General features: G+C 33.9%; 1 protein-coding gene across 1 annotated transcript in view; it reads right to left on the minus strand.

Annotated features, from left to right (window-relative positions):
* Positions 1-20,749, minus strand: part of RALYL (RALY RNA binding protein like) — a 194,267-nt gene extending 173,518 nt beyond the window's left edge. The window contains exon 1 of the mRNA XM_021716133.1: positions 20,622-20,749. Within this exon, the coding sequence (XP_021571808.1) occupies positions 20,622-20,658 (37 nt within the window). The 5' untranslated portion in view covers positions 20,659-20,749. The remainder of the gene's footprint in view (positions 1-20,621) is intronic.
* Between the last annotated feature and the right edge of the window lie 724 nt (positions 20,750-21,473).

Below are 21,473 nucleotides of genomic sequence, written 5' to 3' on the forward strand. Positions count from 1 at the left end.
TCCAGTGAAAATGTAAACCTAGTTGCTTGTAAATCATAATTATTTTCATAATTTTCATTTCAAATTAAAAGTAAATTGATTATTTCAAATTTAGATTGCTTAATGTTATTAAATATGTTTGTTATTATGTGCATCCAGAAAAAAACTATAAATATATTTATGCAAGCTGTTGATCAACTAAATTAGAACTTTCATCATTTCTAATGTTTATGAGAAGAGTACATAGGAATCTGTATTATTCATTATGGATTGTGTGTATCTGAATTTTGGCAATTTTAGAATCTCACATAGAACTCATATTTCTAAATGGAAGTACTAATAGACATAAACTACACAATATTCACACTCCACTAGATCAGGTTGAATGTAAAAATTATTGTTATTGAAAGAACCAAAAATTAAGTTTGCTAATAAAATATCATTCTATGTGTAAACAGATGCATCATCTACTAAAGAACACATTACTTTGATTAAATAATAAATCAAACTAATTAATCTATTTTAGTGGTCCACTTTAATATTCTAAAAGTTCTTGCTTAATATACTCCTTTTTTCTTGGTAAACTAAGTTAATTAGATGCATTTGTTCAAAATAATTAACTACCATTATCACATCAAATTTCTATAGTATTTTGGGGAAAGAAACAAGTGTGCCCTATATCTATTCTTAGTTGGTCTTTTGTCATGGAAATGTTCTTTCATATATTATTTATGACCCTAGCAATCATAATATAACTAGAAAGAAAAACTGCTTAAAGCCACTTTCTGAAGGATGAAAATGCCATTTTGACATAATGCATTTGAATAACCAGAGCTATACCAGATAATTAAAGAACAATATTAGTGTAGGCAAATTTTAGGCAGTAGGAAAATCACAGAATATTCATTAAATACACGTAATTGAAGTACATGTAACCATCTTACATGCCATAAAATTCAGACTACAAAAAACAACAGGTTGATTGCATATCAAGGAAAAAAATGAATGAAGCTACACTTCATAATTAATAAGTGATTGCAACATAAAATATTCTTAGAGCTCATAATAGTAGTTCTATGATGAAAATAACATTGAAGTGTTCCATTGGGGAAGATTAATTAAGCATTGTGAAAAACATGAAGTACCTATACTTAGAGTTTAATTAAAGACTATTGATTGGATGATTATCTGGTGAACTTCCAATCACAAATTCCAGGGAAATGAGGAACTTACTTATAAAATCTTAAACAACTTAATGTATATGGTGTGGAGAAAGTGATGAATTAGAATCCAATGGAATAATTGAGAATTCTGGTTATTACATCGATAAAATATGCAGGAGCATTTTTTTTTTTTTTTTTTGGGTTTCAGTTCTAAAATGCTTTGCCAAGTAACAAAGCAAAGGTCAAAACAAGTTGCTTTAGAAGTCCTCAATCAAAGTCTGTGACTCTGGGCCATAAGAGATCAAGGAGATGAATTCTAAATGAATGTCAATGACAGTACTTTTTAAGTTTGTCAGAAATTGGAATAGTAGGTCAAGAGGCTTGGCTGTTTCCTCTAACATAGCTAAATAGATAGCTAACCAAATATATATATTAAACAAAGATTGCTCTATAAGTGCTTTATGTGTTGCAATATGCTTAGCACTCTAAAGGAGTGAATGCATCTTGATAAATTATTTATAATTCAGATAGGAAATCTCTTACTTATATTGTTATTGAAAGATAGACAAAGTAAAGTTTTTAAATTGTGAATTTATATTTATTTATTTATCTACACCTCAACATCTTTGGGGGATACAAAGAGTTTTTGGTCTGCTCTTTAAGAGTACCCACAACCCCCATAAATTGTGAATTTGGAATAGCAACTAACTTGCTACTATTAAGAGGAATTTTGGTTTAACCATTTGTAGCCATGAACATTTTTAGAAACTGCCAATGATATCATGGTTCCTTCAGGTACAATTTTATTAGCAATAGTAAATATATGAGCTAATTTTTTCATGTTTATTACTGAATATAAACAGAAGGAATTTAAAAGTATAATAAAAATAAAATATAAAAGCCAAAGGCTCAACAATATTACTGAATTAATTCGTTTATTCATTTACCAAACACTCAGTGAGATCCGTCCATGAACCAGATACAGAGCCAAGTAAGGTGATATAATGATAACAGACCTAGTCTTAATTATCAGAGTTTACTGGAAGGAGTGATACACAGAAATAAATATGATTTACAACAGAGTAAGTACCTTTCTAGAGATAATAAAGGGTATTGGTAGTGCTGGAAAGGGTTGGGGGAATGATGAGTACAGAAAAAAGTGACTATACATAGGAAGATAGAATATTGCAATAATAAAAAGAACTACTTGAAAATTAATGTTAATGATTTACACAGAAGAATATTATAATGTGAATATTTATTGAACTTTAACTTTTCAGTGACAAAGTTTTTTTAAAAATAAAATAATTCATGCTGAAGAAACCTAGTCCCCCAAAGCAGGAAGATGGACAAGCACATTTATTGGTTACCATTTCTGGTGAGCAAGAGAACAAATCATTTCCTCCTTTATGAAATAAAAAGGTCAACCTAGATAAATCTGAAGTCTTTTGGTTCCATTCTATGACACTGTTAGGTTATATTTATAAAATGGAGTGTAGAGTCAAAATGAATGTCCTGGTAATTCTGTCAAACTGGATCTGAGTCTATGAAAACCACTATGACTAAGTGTGATGCTTCTGATAATTTGAGGCTCTAACTGAAAGTTGTAAATCAGTGGTGTGTGGCCTGCACTGTTAGTGAAAGTATAAGACTTATTAAGAAAGATGCCATGACACACTATCAATCCAGCTAGACAAAGGGGGACCTTTTCCTGCTAATTCTATTCACAACAGTATTAAATCAAGTCTAAGTCTTTCTCAATGAAACAGATCTCAGATTCTTAAGTTCTTTCATGATAAGCAAAGTAACATTTCCTATGGAAATTTAGTCACACTCATTCTGATGTCTTGAGAGAAAAGACAACAGTATACTTCATTAGCTCAGTGTCCTTTAAATTATCTAAAATTTTACTTATGCCTGTACAGCTATGATAAAAAATAATTCTGTGAAGCAAGTTTTTTTTTTAAATTGTAGATATTTTGTGTCCTGTGAAATTCTAAGTTAAAATAAAGTTAATCTGGTTGAATTTAACTGTCTTCATAAATGAAAGTAACAAATAACTATTATTCAAGCATAAGTAGGTTTTCTTTTATATATATACATGTGATTTTTACATATGTGATATATGTATGCATGTGCGTATGTATTTGAGACATTGTGATTCTGTTAGCTATGTTTTGGCCCTGGTTTAATCTTCCCTCTTTCATTCACTGTTGTTGTTGGGACCAGGTCCTTCTTGACAGGATATCGAGCAGGGTGACTACAATGATTTATGACCCAAAATAAGGGTAAATTACCTGGGCCACAGAGAGCTCAAACCCATGACAATGGCCACTTTACCTTGGTGCACTAACCAACTCAGGTAAGAGGTTTGATATACATTTACCAAGTACATAATATTTTGCCATCAATTTTTACTGAATTACTTATTGCTCCTCTAACAATTTTATCTTTTTAAAAATTACCAGGTCCAGAAAGTTAAATGGTTCCTCAGCAAAAATTCTTGGAATATAAATTGTACTCAGAAAGTTTTTTTAAAATGTAGTTGTATGGAGTCTCTGCATTATTCTAATACATTTTTTCAACCCTTACACAAGAAATTATGTCAGAAATTTGCTAATGCTGAGTATTAAGTTTTGGTTCTAATTATTCAAGTCAATTTAATGTACAGTATTCATTATTGACAGAGATTTCACATCCCCATATTTGAAACATTGAAAGCCCTCAAGAGAGTTTTCACTTGCAATAACTTTAAATGCTTTGGAAATGAGGTCATTCTTAGTTGCGATTCAAGAATTTCCAGTTGATATCACTACAGAGTAGCAAGAATAATGGAAATGACAATGAAAGAACAGAATAAGAAAGTGGGCAGTGATCATTTATATGACCTTACATCCTAAAATTTTAAAGTGGCATAAATAATGGCAAAGATTTATTATATATTATATGAAATCTTAACTTTCATAAATTTAGCCAGTATATCCTAGACTTGGTTCAAATTATTCCTTCCTGTCCCTGTCTTCCTAATATTGAAGTCTGAAAAAAATCAATCACTGACTTACTGCTGAGATTAATAGTTACAAATCTGTGGAAAAACAATTTGTTCCTCTAACTGATGCAAAATTGATTTAGAGAATAATGAAGCTTACCATGAGAGGTAACTCTTGGCAGGGGGATAAAACAAGGTAGAGAAGCAAACTTTAATTCTGAACATGCTATGTTCTTGAAACACAATGATACAAGAATGTGAAAGACTTTCATTAACTAGAAACTATTACATTGTGTATATATACCACATTTTAAAATCCATTCATCTGTTGGATGAACTTTGAGTTGATTCCAGATCTTGAGTACTGTGGACTCTGGATTGATTCCGTACCTTTGCCATCGTGAATGATGCTGTAATAAATATGGAAGTGCAGATATTTCTTGGACATATTGATTTCATATTGATTTCATTTCTTGGACATATTGATTTCATTTCTTTTGGGGATATAGCCAATAGTGGGATTGCTGGATCATATGGCAGTTTTATTTTTAACTTTTAAAGACTCTCCATACTATTTTCCATAGAGACCCCTTTCTCCAACTTCTCACCAGCTTTTGTCTTCTTTAGTTTTTCTGATAATAGCCATTTTAACTGGGGTAAGGTGTATTTCATTGTGGTTTTGATTTTCATTTCCCTGATGATTAGTGACGTTGAACATTTTTTCATATACTTTTTGGTCATTTTTATATCTTCTTTTGTGAGATACCTATTTAGATCTTTTGCCATTTATCCATCCATCCATCTATCTATTTATCTATCTATCTATCTAATCTATCTATCTATCTATCTATCATCTATCTATCTATCATCTATCTATCTATCTATCTATCTATCTATCTATCTATCTATCTATCTATCTATCTATCTATCTTATTATGAGTCAAGGTTGCAGTGGCACAATCACAGCTCACTGCAGCCTCAACCTCCTGTGCTCAGGCAATCTTTCCGCCTCAGTTCCTGACTTGCTGGGGCTACAAGTGAGACACCACATCCAGCTTACTTTTTTTGTTTGTCTGTTTTAAATAGAGACAAGGCCTTCCTATGTTGCCTAAACTGGTCTTGGACTCCTGGGCTCAAGCAATCCTTCCTCCCTGGCCTCTCAAAGTGCTGGGATTATAAATTTGAGCCATGGGTCTAACATTTTGTCTATGTTTAAATCAGATTATTTGATTTTGTTGTTATTGAATTGCTTGAGTTCCTTATACATTTGGGATATTAGCCCCTTTTCAGATGTATAGTTTGCACATATTTTCTCTCATTCTGTTTTGTTCTTCACTCTGTTGATTATTTCCTTTCCTGTGAAAAACTTTTTTGGCTTGATGAAATCATAATTTTCTATTTTTTTGGTTGTTTGTGCTTTTGAGTTCCTGCCCCCCAAAATCTTCAATGCCATGAAGCATTTTCTCTGTTTTCTTCTAGTAGTTTCACAGTTTCAGGTTTTACATTTAAGTCTTTTATTACTAAAAAGAGACATCTTTAGGTAAAAATAATAAAAACCCCATGTTGCATAGTTAATGCAGATAGTTCTAGTTATCTGGTCAATGGGTAAAATCAAGCACTTAAGGTCTTCAACTCCAATCTTTTGTTCATTTCTTATTGCTGGAATTTCATATTAATGTTTTTTGTTGGATGACTAAACCGGATGATGGTAGAGATGGTAAGTCAGTATTTACTCAGTCCCACCCTGCTCAGCTTTGGGAGTGGACAAATTCTCAGTTCATGGATGGGCTACTTTTTATCTCTCTTGCCATCTTATGATTTAGGGTTTCTGGGTGTCTGCGTTGGTAATAGCAGTTGCAGCGGTACTGACTTGAGGTGGTTGCTGGCCTTGGGTTTTCTTTATCTTCTTTGTTGTGGTTCTTTCTAGGCTGTCTTTGGCAAAGAGGGCCCCCCTCAGAATCATGGTCTGTAACCCTGGTACATATTCTGCCTCACTGTCTGCCGTTTTCTCCTGCACCCTGATTGTCAGCACCCTCCATCATTCCTCCTTGCACAGGAGGGTTGGAATACTGTGGTCGATGCCCATAGGGGCTCTGCAAGCAGTAAGGTGGGAAACTTTGCCTATGGCAGGGCCGGCGGTGCTGGGCCTGGCCTTCGGAGCACACCCCAATCCCTCATTCCTTTCTCCACTCTCACTATTCTGGGAATTTTGCTGGTCATTGCATGGAGGATCCCTACGATGTGGATAGCATCTATAATGGCTACCATCTACCTTGAACTGGAACTCCACTAGGGCCTGTAACACTTGCTGCCTCCGCATCCTTTTCTCCTTCAACAACATCAAATCCACAATCTATCTCCTTCACTGCGAAGGTACTTCCTGGGTTGGTTCTTCTTTGTGGCGTACAAATACATCTTCCTTGGTGCCATTCCTGTTGATGAAACCATACCCCCATCTTATTGTTCCCCAAACCTTCCTTGTGATGACTTTTTGTCCTCGCTGGCAGGTGCCACCTACGTGAGGCTGCTCGTCTACCCCACCTGCCCCCCTTGCCACTTGCGGGTGGCACCGGGCTTGGTGTTGGTGCCACTAAGTGGAGGCGGGGCGGGGGGGGGGGGAGAAAGGAAAGAAGGTGGGCAGCTGCTGAGTCCCCGCCTCGTTGCTCTTGGTTGTGATGATGTTGATTGGGACCAGCTGTGGCTCCTCTCAGGCATGATAGTAACTAAGCTGGCGGTGCTAATGGGGCTGCACAGGGCTCTCTGGAGGTCCACTCTCGACTCCTGCTACAGATGGAACTGGTACCTGTGCTATGTTTATGCCACTACCATGCCTTTTGGATTATTATAGCTATGTAGTCAATTCTGAAGGCAGGTAGTATGACGCTTCTAGCTTTGTTCTTTTTGCTCAAGATTGTTTGGGCTATTTGGGGTCTTATGTGGTTCCATACAAATTGAAAGAAGGTTTTTTTTTTTTCTATTTCAGTAAAGTATGTCATTGGAATAGTATTCAGCCATATCAAAGAACGAAATCCTGCCATTTTCAGAAACATGGATGAACCAGGAGGACACATTTTTAATGTGTCAACTAAAAATTATAATAAATACTTAAGAAAGCCATAAATGAACTAGAAACTAGCACAGTTGCTTAATAATTAGTGAAGCAAAAGCTTTGGTGTGAAAGCCACCATACGCATTTCACGTCGCTTTCAAAATGTGCCTTAAACATTGTTACATTGCCTAGGACATAAGTATTTTTAGATTTTTTGCACTTCTTATGAAATAAGGAAATCAAGGTTGTCAGTACTAAAAATAACTCCAAAAATTGAGAACAAAAAGGCCTTAGCAAATAAACATCATCCACAGACATCTGTAAATATAACAAGGCAAACAATGTTTCACCACCAGACTATATCATAGTGGTTTATTTGGGGACAAATGATTGCCGTTTCTAGTTGCTGAAACAGGTATGTACATAAGGCAATCCTTTAACAATTATCGATAGAGGGCTTCTTAGTGCCAGTTCATGCTAGGGATATAGTAATGAAAAAAAGGGACATGGTTGGTGTCGTTTAGGGCTATAGCCAAATGACTGAATGAATTATACTTTACATACAGGATACATATAGGTTACAAAGGAATACATAACAAAAGATAAACTCTGCTAGCCACTGGAAGCATAGCAAAATTTATCAGTATGGAATGGTTGTCTAAGCTGGCACCAGAATGAGGAACAGAAATTAGCTAAGACAAGATAACAGGAGAGTGTTCCAAATGGAAGTAACATAAAGCCAACATCTTTCTAAGGACAGAAAGAATGCTTCAAATAACAGAAAGAGTTTTCAGTATCACATACTAATCTGAAATATGCAAGGTGGGATGGCAAGAAATGAACACGCAAAATAAGATAATAGATCAAGAAATGCCTTGCTGTATTAAAGTCATAAAATTAGACAGTGTTTCTTAATATATGTTTTTATGCATTCACTGAAAAATCTATTTACTTTAACAGCTAAGTACTACGGTTTAGACAGGTAAATAATATTAAGACTTTTAGTTAACAATGATGTTGAGGCTGGAGCAGTAGCTTATGCCTAGTAATCCTAGCACTTTGGGTGGCAGGGCTGTAGTATCTCTTGAGGCCAGGAGTTCGGAATCCTATCTCTGCCAAAAATTAAAAATTAGCTGGGTGTGGTGGCATGCACTTGAAGTCCCAGCTACTTGGAAGGCTGAGGTGGGAGGATGACTTGAACCCAGGAGTTCAAGGTTACAGTGAGCTGTGATTATGCCACTGCACTTCAACCTCAGAAATAAGCAAGATCCTGTTTCTAAGAAAAAAATGATGATGTTGAAACTGAGAAGAATACCTAAAAGGAGCAACAAAGTGATGATGCTTATATATTAACTGAAATGACCCTTAGACCTACTTGGTTTTCCAGGAAACTGAGCATGTAATGTTTATTCAAATTGAGACAAGTAATGAAATATATACTCCCATCCAAAAAAATCTAACAAAAACTTAATAATTTGGTAATAATCTGCTTAAAAATCCCTACTATTTTACTTTTTTAGATGGAAGTTAATAAAATTTCCCAAGACATGACAAAAGAATTCTATTATTTTTAGTCATGACAAATACACGTGGGGGAGAAGTATGTAATTTTTCTTAAGTCATACTACTTTATAATAGTCATAAAAAACTCAATACTGACTAAAAGTTCATAAATGGCATCATAAAAATTTCCTTAAACTAGTTTTAGTACTGCATAAATATGACAATGATAAGTATTTGTGATGAAGCTACATGAAACTGTACTGATATTAAGTATATAAAAGGCTACCACAAGATATTGAAAAATGTCCATTAGAAAGTCTCCTAGGATAAAGAATTGTTTGATGGTCATATTTCAAATACCAATCTATACCAATGATTGGAATGCTACTTACAAAGAATAATGGAATATTATCATCATTGTAACACATCTTATGCATTTCCAGATTTAATCACCCTGGTTAAATCCTATCATAATTGATGTGATTATACTGAATTACAATATTTAGAACACGTATTTGGAAAATGAGTATTAGAGCAGATAGTCCTTATACCTTGCAACCTATCCAAGAATGAACATTGGTAAATATTAACAATGTAGGCAAGTTATTGATAATTTCAGGCTGAAGCCACTATATCCTTTAACATCCAGATAAGCAAGGCAAGACTTAACTACTACAACTATTGATTTAATTGCTGTCAAAATTAATCTAAGAGAGATGGTAGTATTAAAGATTGCTGCTTCCCCCCAATAAATATGTTAGATGGCTGTTTCATGGGAATAAAACATACAACATTTTAAACCTGATGAATGACTGTTTTTAGTATATGACAACTGGTTAATTTAACATGGTTCTAATTTCCTGAGACCCACTTTCATAGACTTAAAGAAAAAAAAACCTCAGCAACAAACATATATATGATCTTTATGCCACAATTTCTTGTATCTTGTTCCTGTGCTTGGTTATTTACTTCTTTCCTAGATATCCAAGTTTCAGAGAATATTTTCAAATTTTCAAAAACATTTCAATATTAAATATCTTTATGTACATTCAAATGGATTCTTCTTATCTCTACCTTGGGTTCTGAAATACTGGGATGAAGAATAATATGATAAATATTTCTGTTTAGATAGTATATAAACAAACAAATTCTAGAAACTTTCATGCAGTATCATTGCTACAGCTTCTTTGGGAGTCTCTGTAAAATAATAAGATGTGTTACAAAATTGTTTGTCAAATTTGAGCATTCATCTGTGTCATAAATGATCATTATAAAATGGCTAGTTTTATATAAATAGCTCTGGGAGGGTAAGTTTAGTGCTGACAGAAATTTCATGACAATTTTTAAAATTCAAGTGACCATTTTTCTCTTGCTATCTTATCAATGCCAAGGATGTTACCAAGTAAATAAATTTTTCCTTGAACCCCAATTAAAAAGAAATGGTTTCTGATTTTGTGTAAGTTTACTTTTATTTAATTGTGAGTTAGCCAGTTAACCTCTCATTATGTATTGGCTAATTATAGTTGATTATTCACTATAAATTAGATAGAATTAAATATTCCATATAGGCTGCATGCATTTAGAAGCGTCTTTTTTTTTTTACTCAGGGTCTCACTGTGTTGTCCAGGTTAAAATGCAGTGGCAAGAACATGCTCACCACAGCCTCAACCTCCTAGGCTCAAGTGATCCTTCCACTGCAGCCTCCTGACTGGGACTACATGCTCACACCATCACGCCTGGTTAATTTTTGTGATTTTTTTGTGGAGATGAGGTATTGCTATGTTGCCCAGGCTGGTCTCGAATTCTTGGGCTCAAACAATCCCCCTGCCTCTGTCTCTCAAAGTGCTGGGATTACAGGCATGAGCCAGCACACCCTGCGAAGTGATATATTTTGGATATTCTATTTATGTTACATTAAATTTTGACAAAATAAAATACAAAAAAATTATAATTTGAGAGTACAGGTAAAGGATAAGTAGTGAAGCTGTGCTATATATTTAAAAACAAACTCGAGTTGAAAGGCACTGTTCAAGTATGGGAAGAAAAAGTTATGAAATAGTCAGACTTATCTACAATGGACCCAGCAGAGGTGACTTCAAAGTCAAGATACCCATTGCCTGTGGAGTCTATTAAGAAGACAGATACTAGCAATTTAGAACAATGTGTGTTTATTTAAGGAAATACACTGAGCTGTCCCTCTAAGGCAATTTCAAGTTTACTAGGGGTCAAAAGAATCGTATAATATTAACATACACCATTTTCCAATGATAAGCAGCCTGAGGCATGAAACATTACAAAAATATATGCCACATACTCTATAAGGAGTTTAAGGACATAGGTGTGGATTTTTATTAGTATTTTAAATACAAATGAAGTTCTAGAGATAATGTAAGTCAATATAGTAAGAGACCATTAAGCTCTTGAGTCAATATTAACACATATATAATGTAGCCCTATATAACTAAGGGTGTCAGAAATTCCATAGTCAGAATGAGAGTTCAATTGAGTAAATAATGCCAAGAAAATCAATAACTAGAAAAAGGAAAATGAATCAAAAGGTTATGCTAAACAATTTAGCTGTTTTAGACCAAGAAGAGTATAACGACCCACAATGAATTACTAAAAATCAATGCAGAACACGCCCCTTTTCTAAGTTCTGAAAATCTTTTATTCTTTTGCAGAAAAGCAGCATATGGGGAAAATGCATTAATTTGTACATATATTCAAATGTTTATGTAGGACTATCTTCAAGATGTATTTTTTGTTTTTATATGGTTTGAAGAATTGAGATATTGGTCAAACATTATATTTTGCCTTTTAAAATCAATTTGTTAGTTTCCTAGGGGATCTATATAAGCTTGTTTTTTCACCCTAGTGAATATTCTTATTTTCATTTGTTTTTAGATGCCCAATTTCCTAAAGATTAGAAGTCAAAATTATAAATAACATTTTGAAATTGCAATGAAAATGTAATGCCACAGCTTACTTGATTATTCTATTATATGCTTGATTATTGCTCTGTTGCATAAATTATAATAGTCACATATAACAAAATGCTTGAAATAGTGCCCGACACATTGTAAGTATTCAATATATGTCAAATATTTTGTCATTTCAATGTTCTTACAAATTCTCTTATATCCTCATAATTTTACATTTTGATGAAAACAAAGTACTGAGGATAAAATGGTGTAAAATTAGAATTAAAAATCTTATAATAAGCATTTTAAGTTTATTGGGAGGTAAACAGCCTCAAGAAAAGTTCTACTAATCTTCAAACCTTAGGTAGATATGTCACTTGCAAGAAAAAATCATGTAACTAATCTATGCTGACAAGGCTGGACATACCTTCTTTTTCTTGGAGAAAGTTTAAACTTACATATCCTACAGAACACCAATGAATATATTTCCTTGCTTATATATAATCTAGTACTTCAAGTCATCACAGTTAACTATAACAGCCCTTCACTCCTAATGGTAACTTCTGCTACTGTGATGACTCTTCATATACCCACCTCTCCCCTTTTTTTGCCCATTTCTGTGAGAGCTGATATTTAGATTTGACAATACCAAATTGCCATTTTTGAGATAGACAGACTTCCCAAAAGTAGACCATAATTTTTAAGAAAGTTGCTTTCTTGCTTTCTGACTTTCCAAAGATTGGATACGTTAGAGGATAAAAGTAAGACTACTTCCCATACCACCCCACCCTCCACTGATGCTTAATATATATATATTTTTGAGTCAGAGTCTCACTCTGTCACCCAAGCTGGAGTGCAGTGACATACTGCTCACAGCCACTGCAGCTTCCACCTGCTGGGCTCAGGCGATTCTTCCACCTCAGTCTTCCAAGTAGCTGGAACTTCAGGCACGCGCCACCATGCCCACTAATTTTTTGACTTATTGTAGAGATGAGGTCTCACCAAGTTGCCCAGGCTGGTCTCGAACCCGTGGACTCAGGCAGTCCATTCACCTCGGCCTCCCAAAGTGCTGGGATTACAGGCTGAGCCACCAAGCCTGGCCAATGCTTAATATTTTTTATAACTAAGTCAAAATGTCTGCATTCAGGATAGTATTTTATTTTTTGTTATTTCTTGTTATTTTTGCTGATTGACATATATATATTTATGATATGCAATTTGATGTTTTGATACATGTATATGCTGTGGAATAGTTAAATCAAGCTAATGAACATACTCATTACCTCATATACTTATCAAGTTAAAATCTACTCTCTTAGCAATTTTCAAGCATATAATATATTGTTATAACTATGATCACCATGTTATACCACAGATCTTCTGAACTTGTTTCTTCTATGACTAAAAGCTAGCATCCCTTGACAGCGTGCTCCCATCGTCCTCCCTGCCCATCCAGCTTCTGGTAACCATCATTCTACTCTCTGCTTAATGAGTTCCTTTTTTTTTTTTTTTATTTCACATATTAGTGAGATTGTGCTATATTTGTCTTTCTATGCCTGGCTTATTTACTTGACATAATGTCCTCTAGGTTCATCCATGCTATCACAAATGACAGACTTTTCTTGTTTTTAAAGGTTGAATAATATTTCATGGTGTACACATACACCACATTTTTTTTATTTGTTCATCTTTGGATGAACATTTAGGCCTATTTCATACCTTGACTATTGTGAATAATTCTGCAGATAAACATGGTAATACAGATATCTTTCTGAGGTAACTGATTTTATTTTCTTTGAATATACTTAGAAGTGGAATCGCTAGATCATACGGTAGCTGTATTTTTTAATTTTTGAGGAAACTTTGTACTGTTTTCCATAATGACAGTACCCACTTACATAACTGCCTAGAGTGCAAAATAATTCCCTTTTCTCTACATACTCACCAACACTTGTTATATCTTGTCTTTTTTATAATAATCACTCTAACAGATATGAGGTGATATCTCATTGTGGTTTTAATTTTTAATTTGAATTTCTCTGAAAATAAGTGATGCTGAATTTATGTTTTCATATATGTTGATCATTTGTATGTATTCTTTTGAGAAATGACTTTTCAGGTTATTTTTCAATCAAGTTATTTGTTTTCCTGCTATTGAACTGCTTGAGTTCCTTATATATTTTGAACATTAACATTATATCAGATGTATGGTTTGCAAAACAGACATCTAGTTGAATAAAATAGAATGGAGAGACCAGAAATAATCCTGGCATTTTGGTCAACGGATCTACCAGAGTGCCAAGAATGGATAATAGAGAAACGGTAAACTCTCCAATGAATGGTGCTGGAAAACTGCATATGTATATGTATAAGAAAGAAATTTGACTCTTATCTCATCCCATATAACAAAAATCAACTAAAAATTAATTAAAGACTTAAACATAAGAATTGCAACTTTAAAACTATTAGAAAAAATATAGGAGATGTTTCCTAACATTGGCTGGGCCAAGAAATGTTTGGATATGACTCCAAAAGCACAGGCAACAAAAACAGAAATAGACAAATGGAATTGCATCAAACTAAAAAGCTTTCATACAGCAAAGGAAAAAAAAATCAACAGAGTGAAAAAAAAACTACAGAATGAAAGAATATATTTGTGAACCAAATGATAGATTTATATCTGCATTTAAGTCTTGTTTTGCTAAGTGCCTAATTGTTTCACATGTGTAATTTGTTCTCAATAAATAGAAATCCACATTATTTTTTAACTGTAACATTCTTTGAAGAAATAAATGATGTTCTGCAGAGAATATTTACCTGAATACCTGGGAGCAGAGTTAATGCCATGGTGTTTAAGCAAGACTAGATACGAATGCAGCACAGATTCTTAGAGGGCAGAAACTAAAAGAGCAGGTGATATGAGATAGCCAAGTTATTTTCTGAAAGAACAGCACTTAGTAAAAATTTACATAGGCCCCATCCAACAAAAGTGACCTTTGATTGTGGAGCATTGTTAAACTGAAAAATACATTATAGATAATCAGGTTTTATGTGGGGAGAGAGAGAGAGAGAAGAAGAAGAAGAAGAGGAGGAGGAGGAGGAGGAGGAGGAGGAGGAGGAGGAAGAAGAAGAAGAAGAAGAAGAAGAAGAGAGGGACAGACAAAGACAGAAATGAATATATTTCTGCAGGCAGAACCAGTCACAGGCTAGAGCCTGTAAAAGCCTATGATTAAGGATATAAGGCAGAACAACATGTATTTCCATTTAAGGTCAATCTGTATCAGGGGTGTTATCAGTCAGCCTTTGTATATCTCTGCTCCCAAACTGGCATCTATGGTCCCATTGTGCATGCTCAATCAGACCATACTGATGCTACCCATGCAGACATGATTCCATGGAGGAATCTAAAAAATGACAACTTCTCAATCCATACCAGTTACAGAATTCATATTAGAACTTGAGAGAAAAAAAGACTGGAGAAAGTTCAGATGTCAAACCTGAGTTCCCTAGCAGAGAAATCAAGAATTGAATTTAATAGTGTCCTCTAGAGAGCATTTACCAATCAAGCCTCAAATCATTTTTTTAGTATAATTTTAAAAATGTTTTTAAAATCTAGATTATATCTTCAACTGTTTATATAATAATGTTAACACTTGAGATATGAGATAATTTGAGAAATAGGTTAATTATTTCTTTTGCCTTCACAGTTACAAAGAACTCATAGTATCATTATAAATATTTGTTTTAGATAATAATCCATTTTATCTTTATATTTAATTTGCAAAAAACAATTTCAATAAGGACTTATAAACTTGTATAAAACACAATGTAGTCATAAATATGTAAGTGACAGTTAAGGCAACTCACATTCCAACAATTACAAAACATTAAACCTATTATCCCTATTGATGACTAATGGACCAATTCTATACATCAACTGAGACTAGCAGCAGCCTTGTGTAGCATTACAACAGTTCTATCAAATTATGAATTTATCTTTTCTTCATAGAAATTTTTAGAGTGAGAGAAAGTTAATATATCAAGAATGCAAGAACATTTCTAAGAAAAGATTTCTTGTCAAATAATGTCTTTCTGACCTCTGGATGACTACAATCTGATTCTCTTCCAATCAATGGCTACATGTCTTGCCGAGTTTAGAGTGTAATTATTTAAAAAATCATTCTTATAATTGTCATTTTAAGAAAAATATTGCACAAATCACTTAGAAATATGAATAGTGATTCTTAAAAGTTAGTAGATACATATTATGTCTGAATTCAGTTACAAATGAAATGTACTGGGTTCAGTTAAATTCTGTTATCTGTCCTACTCTATCTACCCAAATGGCCCTGATACTTTTTACGACCTCATCTCTTTTTATTCAATCTACTCACTAGATTTCTTCTTACTCCTTCAGTTATTCCAAGTTGCTCAGGGACTTTGCATATACTGTTTCTACCTGGAACTATCCAGAGAGAAGCAAAATCAACTCCCTCACTTCCTTCAGGTGATCAAATGTCATCTTAATACGAGTGGCTTTTCCTGACTTCTTCACAGAAAACAGAAATTCTCAACCCCACCTTCCAAAAGTCCTTTCCCCCTTAGTTGCTTTATTTTTCTCCATAACATTTAGCATCACATGGCATATTACATATTCATTTGCATGTCACCATCCTATCCCTCAATAAAATGTTGTTTTGTTCCTTGCTATAGTCTTATCACTAGAGCAGTATCTGGAAAGCCATAGGTGATCAAAAATGTATCTATCTTTGAATGAACACACTTCATTAGGCAGTTATGGAATGTTATGGGCAAAGCACTATATTGTGCACCAAATAAGAGTAAAAAATACCTCAGATGAAACAAACTTAAGAGATTAGTGGGATAAATATATAATTTTCTTTATATAGACAGAATGTAGAAATTATAAATAAAGTCACAATATATCATTCGAATAAAAGAAGAGAAAGAATTATTTGACTTAGAAACTGGAGAGACCTTTATGAAGGATGTGGCATTTGAGAGAAACCTTGAACAGAGATTTCTATATGTGAAGATGCAGGTGAAGGTCATATATCAACAGGAAGGTAAATGAGCAAAGGCATACAGATAAGAGTGTACAGTGAATTTCGGGGACAATCTAGCAACCTGAAGGCTAGAATATAGCTGGTACCAGGAAGGAAGGAAGTAGTGACTGAATGACTATCATGTAAGTGTCTATATTATAAAGTCATGCTTGTATTCATTTTTTAGAACAATGCTTTCCACCCTTTGGGAACATGGGGATTACTAAAAACAACATTGAACTTTAGTGAGATCTGCATGTGATATAGTTGGATTTTTTAAATAAAATATATGGTATCAAAATCTTTTGCAAATTTAGTATCACCTTTTTAATACTTTTGTTTTTGCTAAACATATTGTAGAAATTAAAGATTAGCATGCATATGTTGTGTATATGTACATATACACATATGGCTTTCTTCATTATACAGGTAATGATCAATATTCATTTAAGGGCCGGGTGTGGTGGCTCACTCCTGTTATCCTGGCACTTTGGGAGACTCAGGGGAGGATCACTTGAGGCCAGGAATATGAGATCAGCTTGGGCAACACAGCCAGATCTCATCTCTACTTAATATAAAAAACTAAAATAAATAAGTGTATACATAAATTCTAGGGCACCTTGCAGGAACTGCACTGTCACCAATGGATGTGATGCACACATACCAAGAGCCTCCATCTAGTCAATGAGAAACCATCAAATATCTTTCAGTTGGAAAATGTCATGATGACATTCCTGTGTCATGTAGGCACTGAGTACTTGGGATGCACAATATCTTCTCAGCACAATCTGCTAAAGTTACAGAAGAAGAGATTGCAATCCATAGAAATAGCAGATATTGGCCATGACTATAAGCAGAGGACAATGACTAATATTTCGATTCCTGAAGTCAAATCTCATCAAAGATTCTTATGATAATATTAATAAGATGGAGAAACTCACCTAAACATATCATTACCAATCAAAAGTAAATATGTGCTCCAATTAGGCAAAATAGGATGAAATGTTACACACCCGAAACTAGATTCATACTGTTTTCTCTACTGTAGTATGGGTATTACAGTATTTTAAAATTTCTATATTTAATGTCAGATGAATTCTACTCCATTTTTCATATTCATTTTTTAAAATGTACTACCATGTGTCTTTTTTAAAATAAAAAAAAAAGATTTTCTCAAGGTCATATAGCATTTCAGCAAGGGAGGTTACAGGTGTCCCTTGTTTTAGCCAAATATGAATTTTTGAAAATTTAAACAGAAGTTTCACATTTTAATAAATATATTCGCAATATATTGTACATAAAATTTAATAAGCTCAAAAGTTAAAGGTGAATTCCCAAATCAACCTGATTTGTAAAAATAGGTTAACATGTATAGACTTTCTTAAAGCAGTCTATGTCTGTTTAGCCTTGGCAATATCACCATCTGATATATGCAAATATTTTTGAATACTACTCAACAAATTCTGTGTCTAATTGAAAGTCATTATGCAGTCATGTACAGGTAAGATCTGTAATCTGGATAAACACAGAAGCTGTTTATTTTCTGTAGCAATTGTTCTACTAGAAGCAAAGAAAGGGGTACTCTTTCTTTCCTCTTCTCCTGGTCAGGCAATTATAAATGAGTACATGCGTGTGTGTGTGTGTGTGTGTGTGTGTGTGTGTGTGTGTGTGTGAGAGAGAGAGAGAGAGAGAGACGAATGGATTTCAAAGTCCCACATGAATTTTCAAAGCCTTAGTACAAGTTATACGTTAAAAATCTGTCTTATAAGTATTTCTGTTCTTCTTTTTTCCAAATCCCTGATGTAGCCATATGCACCTTTACTATTCCTCTTGTTGGGTCCTCTGATAGAAAGTTGCATTATTTTTACTAAAAGATGTTACATTAAATATTTGAGGAATGAGAGAATTAGAAGGACTTAATGTATTATTTCAATTTTAAGGAAAATCATAAGATTACTTTTCCTTGTTTCCATAGTGAGTTTTTGCTTAGCGCACAATTATTGGCTTAATTGTATTACAATTGCCCCTAGGTGAGTTTATGCTTTTACTTGACCAAAAATACACACATCCACAATATGACTGAAAATGGAAATGCCCTGGATTTAGGTGACCGGATAATTCCAATATTTTTATATATCTATTGGATGGTAAACAATTATATTCCATTCTACTTTTGTAAATATGATGAGTGTAAAACAAAAATTCACTTAAGGCTTCTACTTGCTTTTATTGCTAAGCTTTCTATACACTTTAATTTTATTATATTTCTGAACTTTGATATTTTATATTATTAGAATATAGAAACAGGTAATGCAACATAATATAGCTAACTGATACAATTAAATATAGTTATCATATTAGATTTCTTAAACTAAACCATTCCAGTGCACCCTACTGTGATCATGCCTGTATAATTATAGATCTTCTGACTTGTCTCATATAATTCACAATTTCTTCCTGCTGCTTAATCACAGGCTTTTACATGCACATTTTAAGAGGAGAGACTCAGTATAATTTTTCTGTGAATCTTTTATTTTCCGTATGCATTAAGGCGATGATATAACCCATAAGGGAAAACAAAAACCTGAAGAAAGTATAAAAGATACAAGCGTAAAGATGCCAGACGTTTTAAAGCACATGCATAACTTAGATGCATTTTTGTGGGAAGAAATCACAAAGAAATTAATCAGCAATATATTTGCAGACTTTACACCAATCATTCTTGTAAGAAAAAAGTAACAGATATTATAGGTTGTTTCTTGATCTCAAGAAAGAACTAGCATCAAGAAGCAGTCAGGCATATAGAATCTAACTGGCAGTCCTAGCCTTCAGAGCTTTCTGTGGTGCATAAAACTTCTTTTGAACAAGAGAAATGTTAGTTTCAAGTCTTAGGTGAAAATAGATCAAAAAATAAAATATCATGCTAAAAATTACATTTCCATAATTTCTTGACTTTTTGATAGAGTAATTGTTGCTGATAGTCTTTCTGTTTTCAAAGTATCCTGTAACATTTAAAAAGGTATCATAAGGAATAATGAAAAAGCACAGACTTTAACTGTAGAATAAGTTGTCATTACCTGTCTATGATAGTAAGCAGAGTAAGTGACAGACCATTTTGGGCTAAATATAGTAATATTTACTTTAGACAATAGAAAAGATAAAGTGATAAAGAGTTGGACTTACTAGAGAGAAGTAATTGGAATATTTTTCTTGAGAAGCACATTGCTTTACTATAAAACAGTTTTATTATAAGACTCTGATTTTTAGTTAAATCCTGATAGCTTTCAGTTTCATAATCATCTTTGTTCTGGACTTTAGGCCAGGGTAATTGTATTGCTCCTTTTCAGTCAGAATCGGTTCTTTTAGGGGAGATTGCAAATGACTCCTTTTAACCCTTTGAAATGGTGCCCGCAGTGAATTATGTTACAAACATGCTCTGGATCAAGAAGTTTGGCAATGCATATCCTGTTAAACATTCAGCTTGTCATTCACAATTAACTGTCTCCTCTTCATTCTGAACTGTTTTATTTCCCCTGAGAGTTGTAATGAAACTGGATGAATAAATAGAAGTTTTGGGCTAGCTTCCCAAACCTTTCAATAGACTTCCAGGAAAGAAAATCTATCACTCCTAGAAAAGCAAAAAAGAGAACTATCCAGTGATTATGCCTGAATGAAGGATGCTGAGCTAGACTGAAATTGCATTTGATCTGTTTCTCTGTTGATTTTGTAAACCTTTCCAAGGGTTTCCATAGTAACAAGCGAATTATCCCCTCTCCCCTCAACATCTTTCACACATGTTACAGGGATAAAGATAAAGGTTAGGGTGAAAAAAGCTACAGTATCTTTTCTACTACCAGAATGTATCTGAAGAAGTCATAATTAGTCTTTAAGAAATCAAGTATGTTATCCCCACCACAGTGATATGAAAAAGTTGTGTCAGAATTTACTTACATCTCTGATGTCTGCGTTTGCTCCTGTACATGGTCATTTTGAAAAAAATCCGACTTTCTAAGAAGTAATTGGTTTGACCACGGAGACAAAGAGATGGGTTGTGCTCCTGCTTTGCAGTAAGACTGTTGCTCACTGACAGAAGGTAACCAGCAATCACACAGTGAAAGCCAGGGTAATACCATTCTCATAAAATTACAGGGGAGATGCTACAGCCTGTAACTACTCTATCTAATGCAAATCTTCTAGAGAAAATTGTATTTCCTTCACCTCCCCACAACCAATATCAGTTAAGTTCTCTAATAAAATCCACACTATTAAAGTGCCCTGCATGAAGCAATATTGAATTAAGAATGAATTCATGTATTTAGCAAGAATAGTAAAACTGAAGATCTAAATATGAAATTTAAAAACACTTGTTTCGTACTTATGAAAATTAAAAATTGTCCTTTGAGTCCACTCACCTTTCAACCACTCTAGAATATTGTAAGGTGTTTTTTTATTCTGAAACCCTGCTAAATTCTTTCCTTCTCTGAGTTCCGAATGTACTTTGTATTTCAATTTTTAAAACAATTATCACTTTTAGTTTTGTCTGTTTCCCCAAACAGACTGTGCTTCTCAGGAATTGCGTATTTTCACATTTCTAGCCCTAGGACCTAATACCGAAGGGGCACACAATAGGGTCGAGGCTCAGGGAGCACCTACTGTGTGCTAGGTACTCCATCCTTCGTGTGGGAAGCCTTTCCTGGAACGTCCCTCTTCCCTAGCCCCTGGGTCTTCTGTTTTGTCCTCAGTCCTCCACTTCCACAGTCTTTGGTGCATATCCTTATCAGAACCTGTTTCACACTGTCAAGT

Source organism: Carlito syrichta, unplaced genomic scaffold, assembly GCF_000164805.1.
Source record: "Carlito syrichta isolate Samal-C Ts95f unplaced genomic scaffold, Tarsius_syrichta-2.0.1 Scaffold308192, whole genome shotgun sequence".
NCBI classification, from domain to species: Eukaryota; Metazoa; Chordata; class Mammalia; order Primates; family Tarsiidae; genus Carlito; species Carlito syrichta.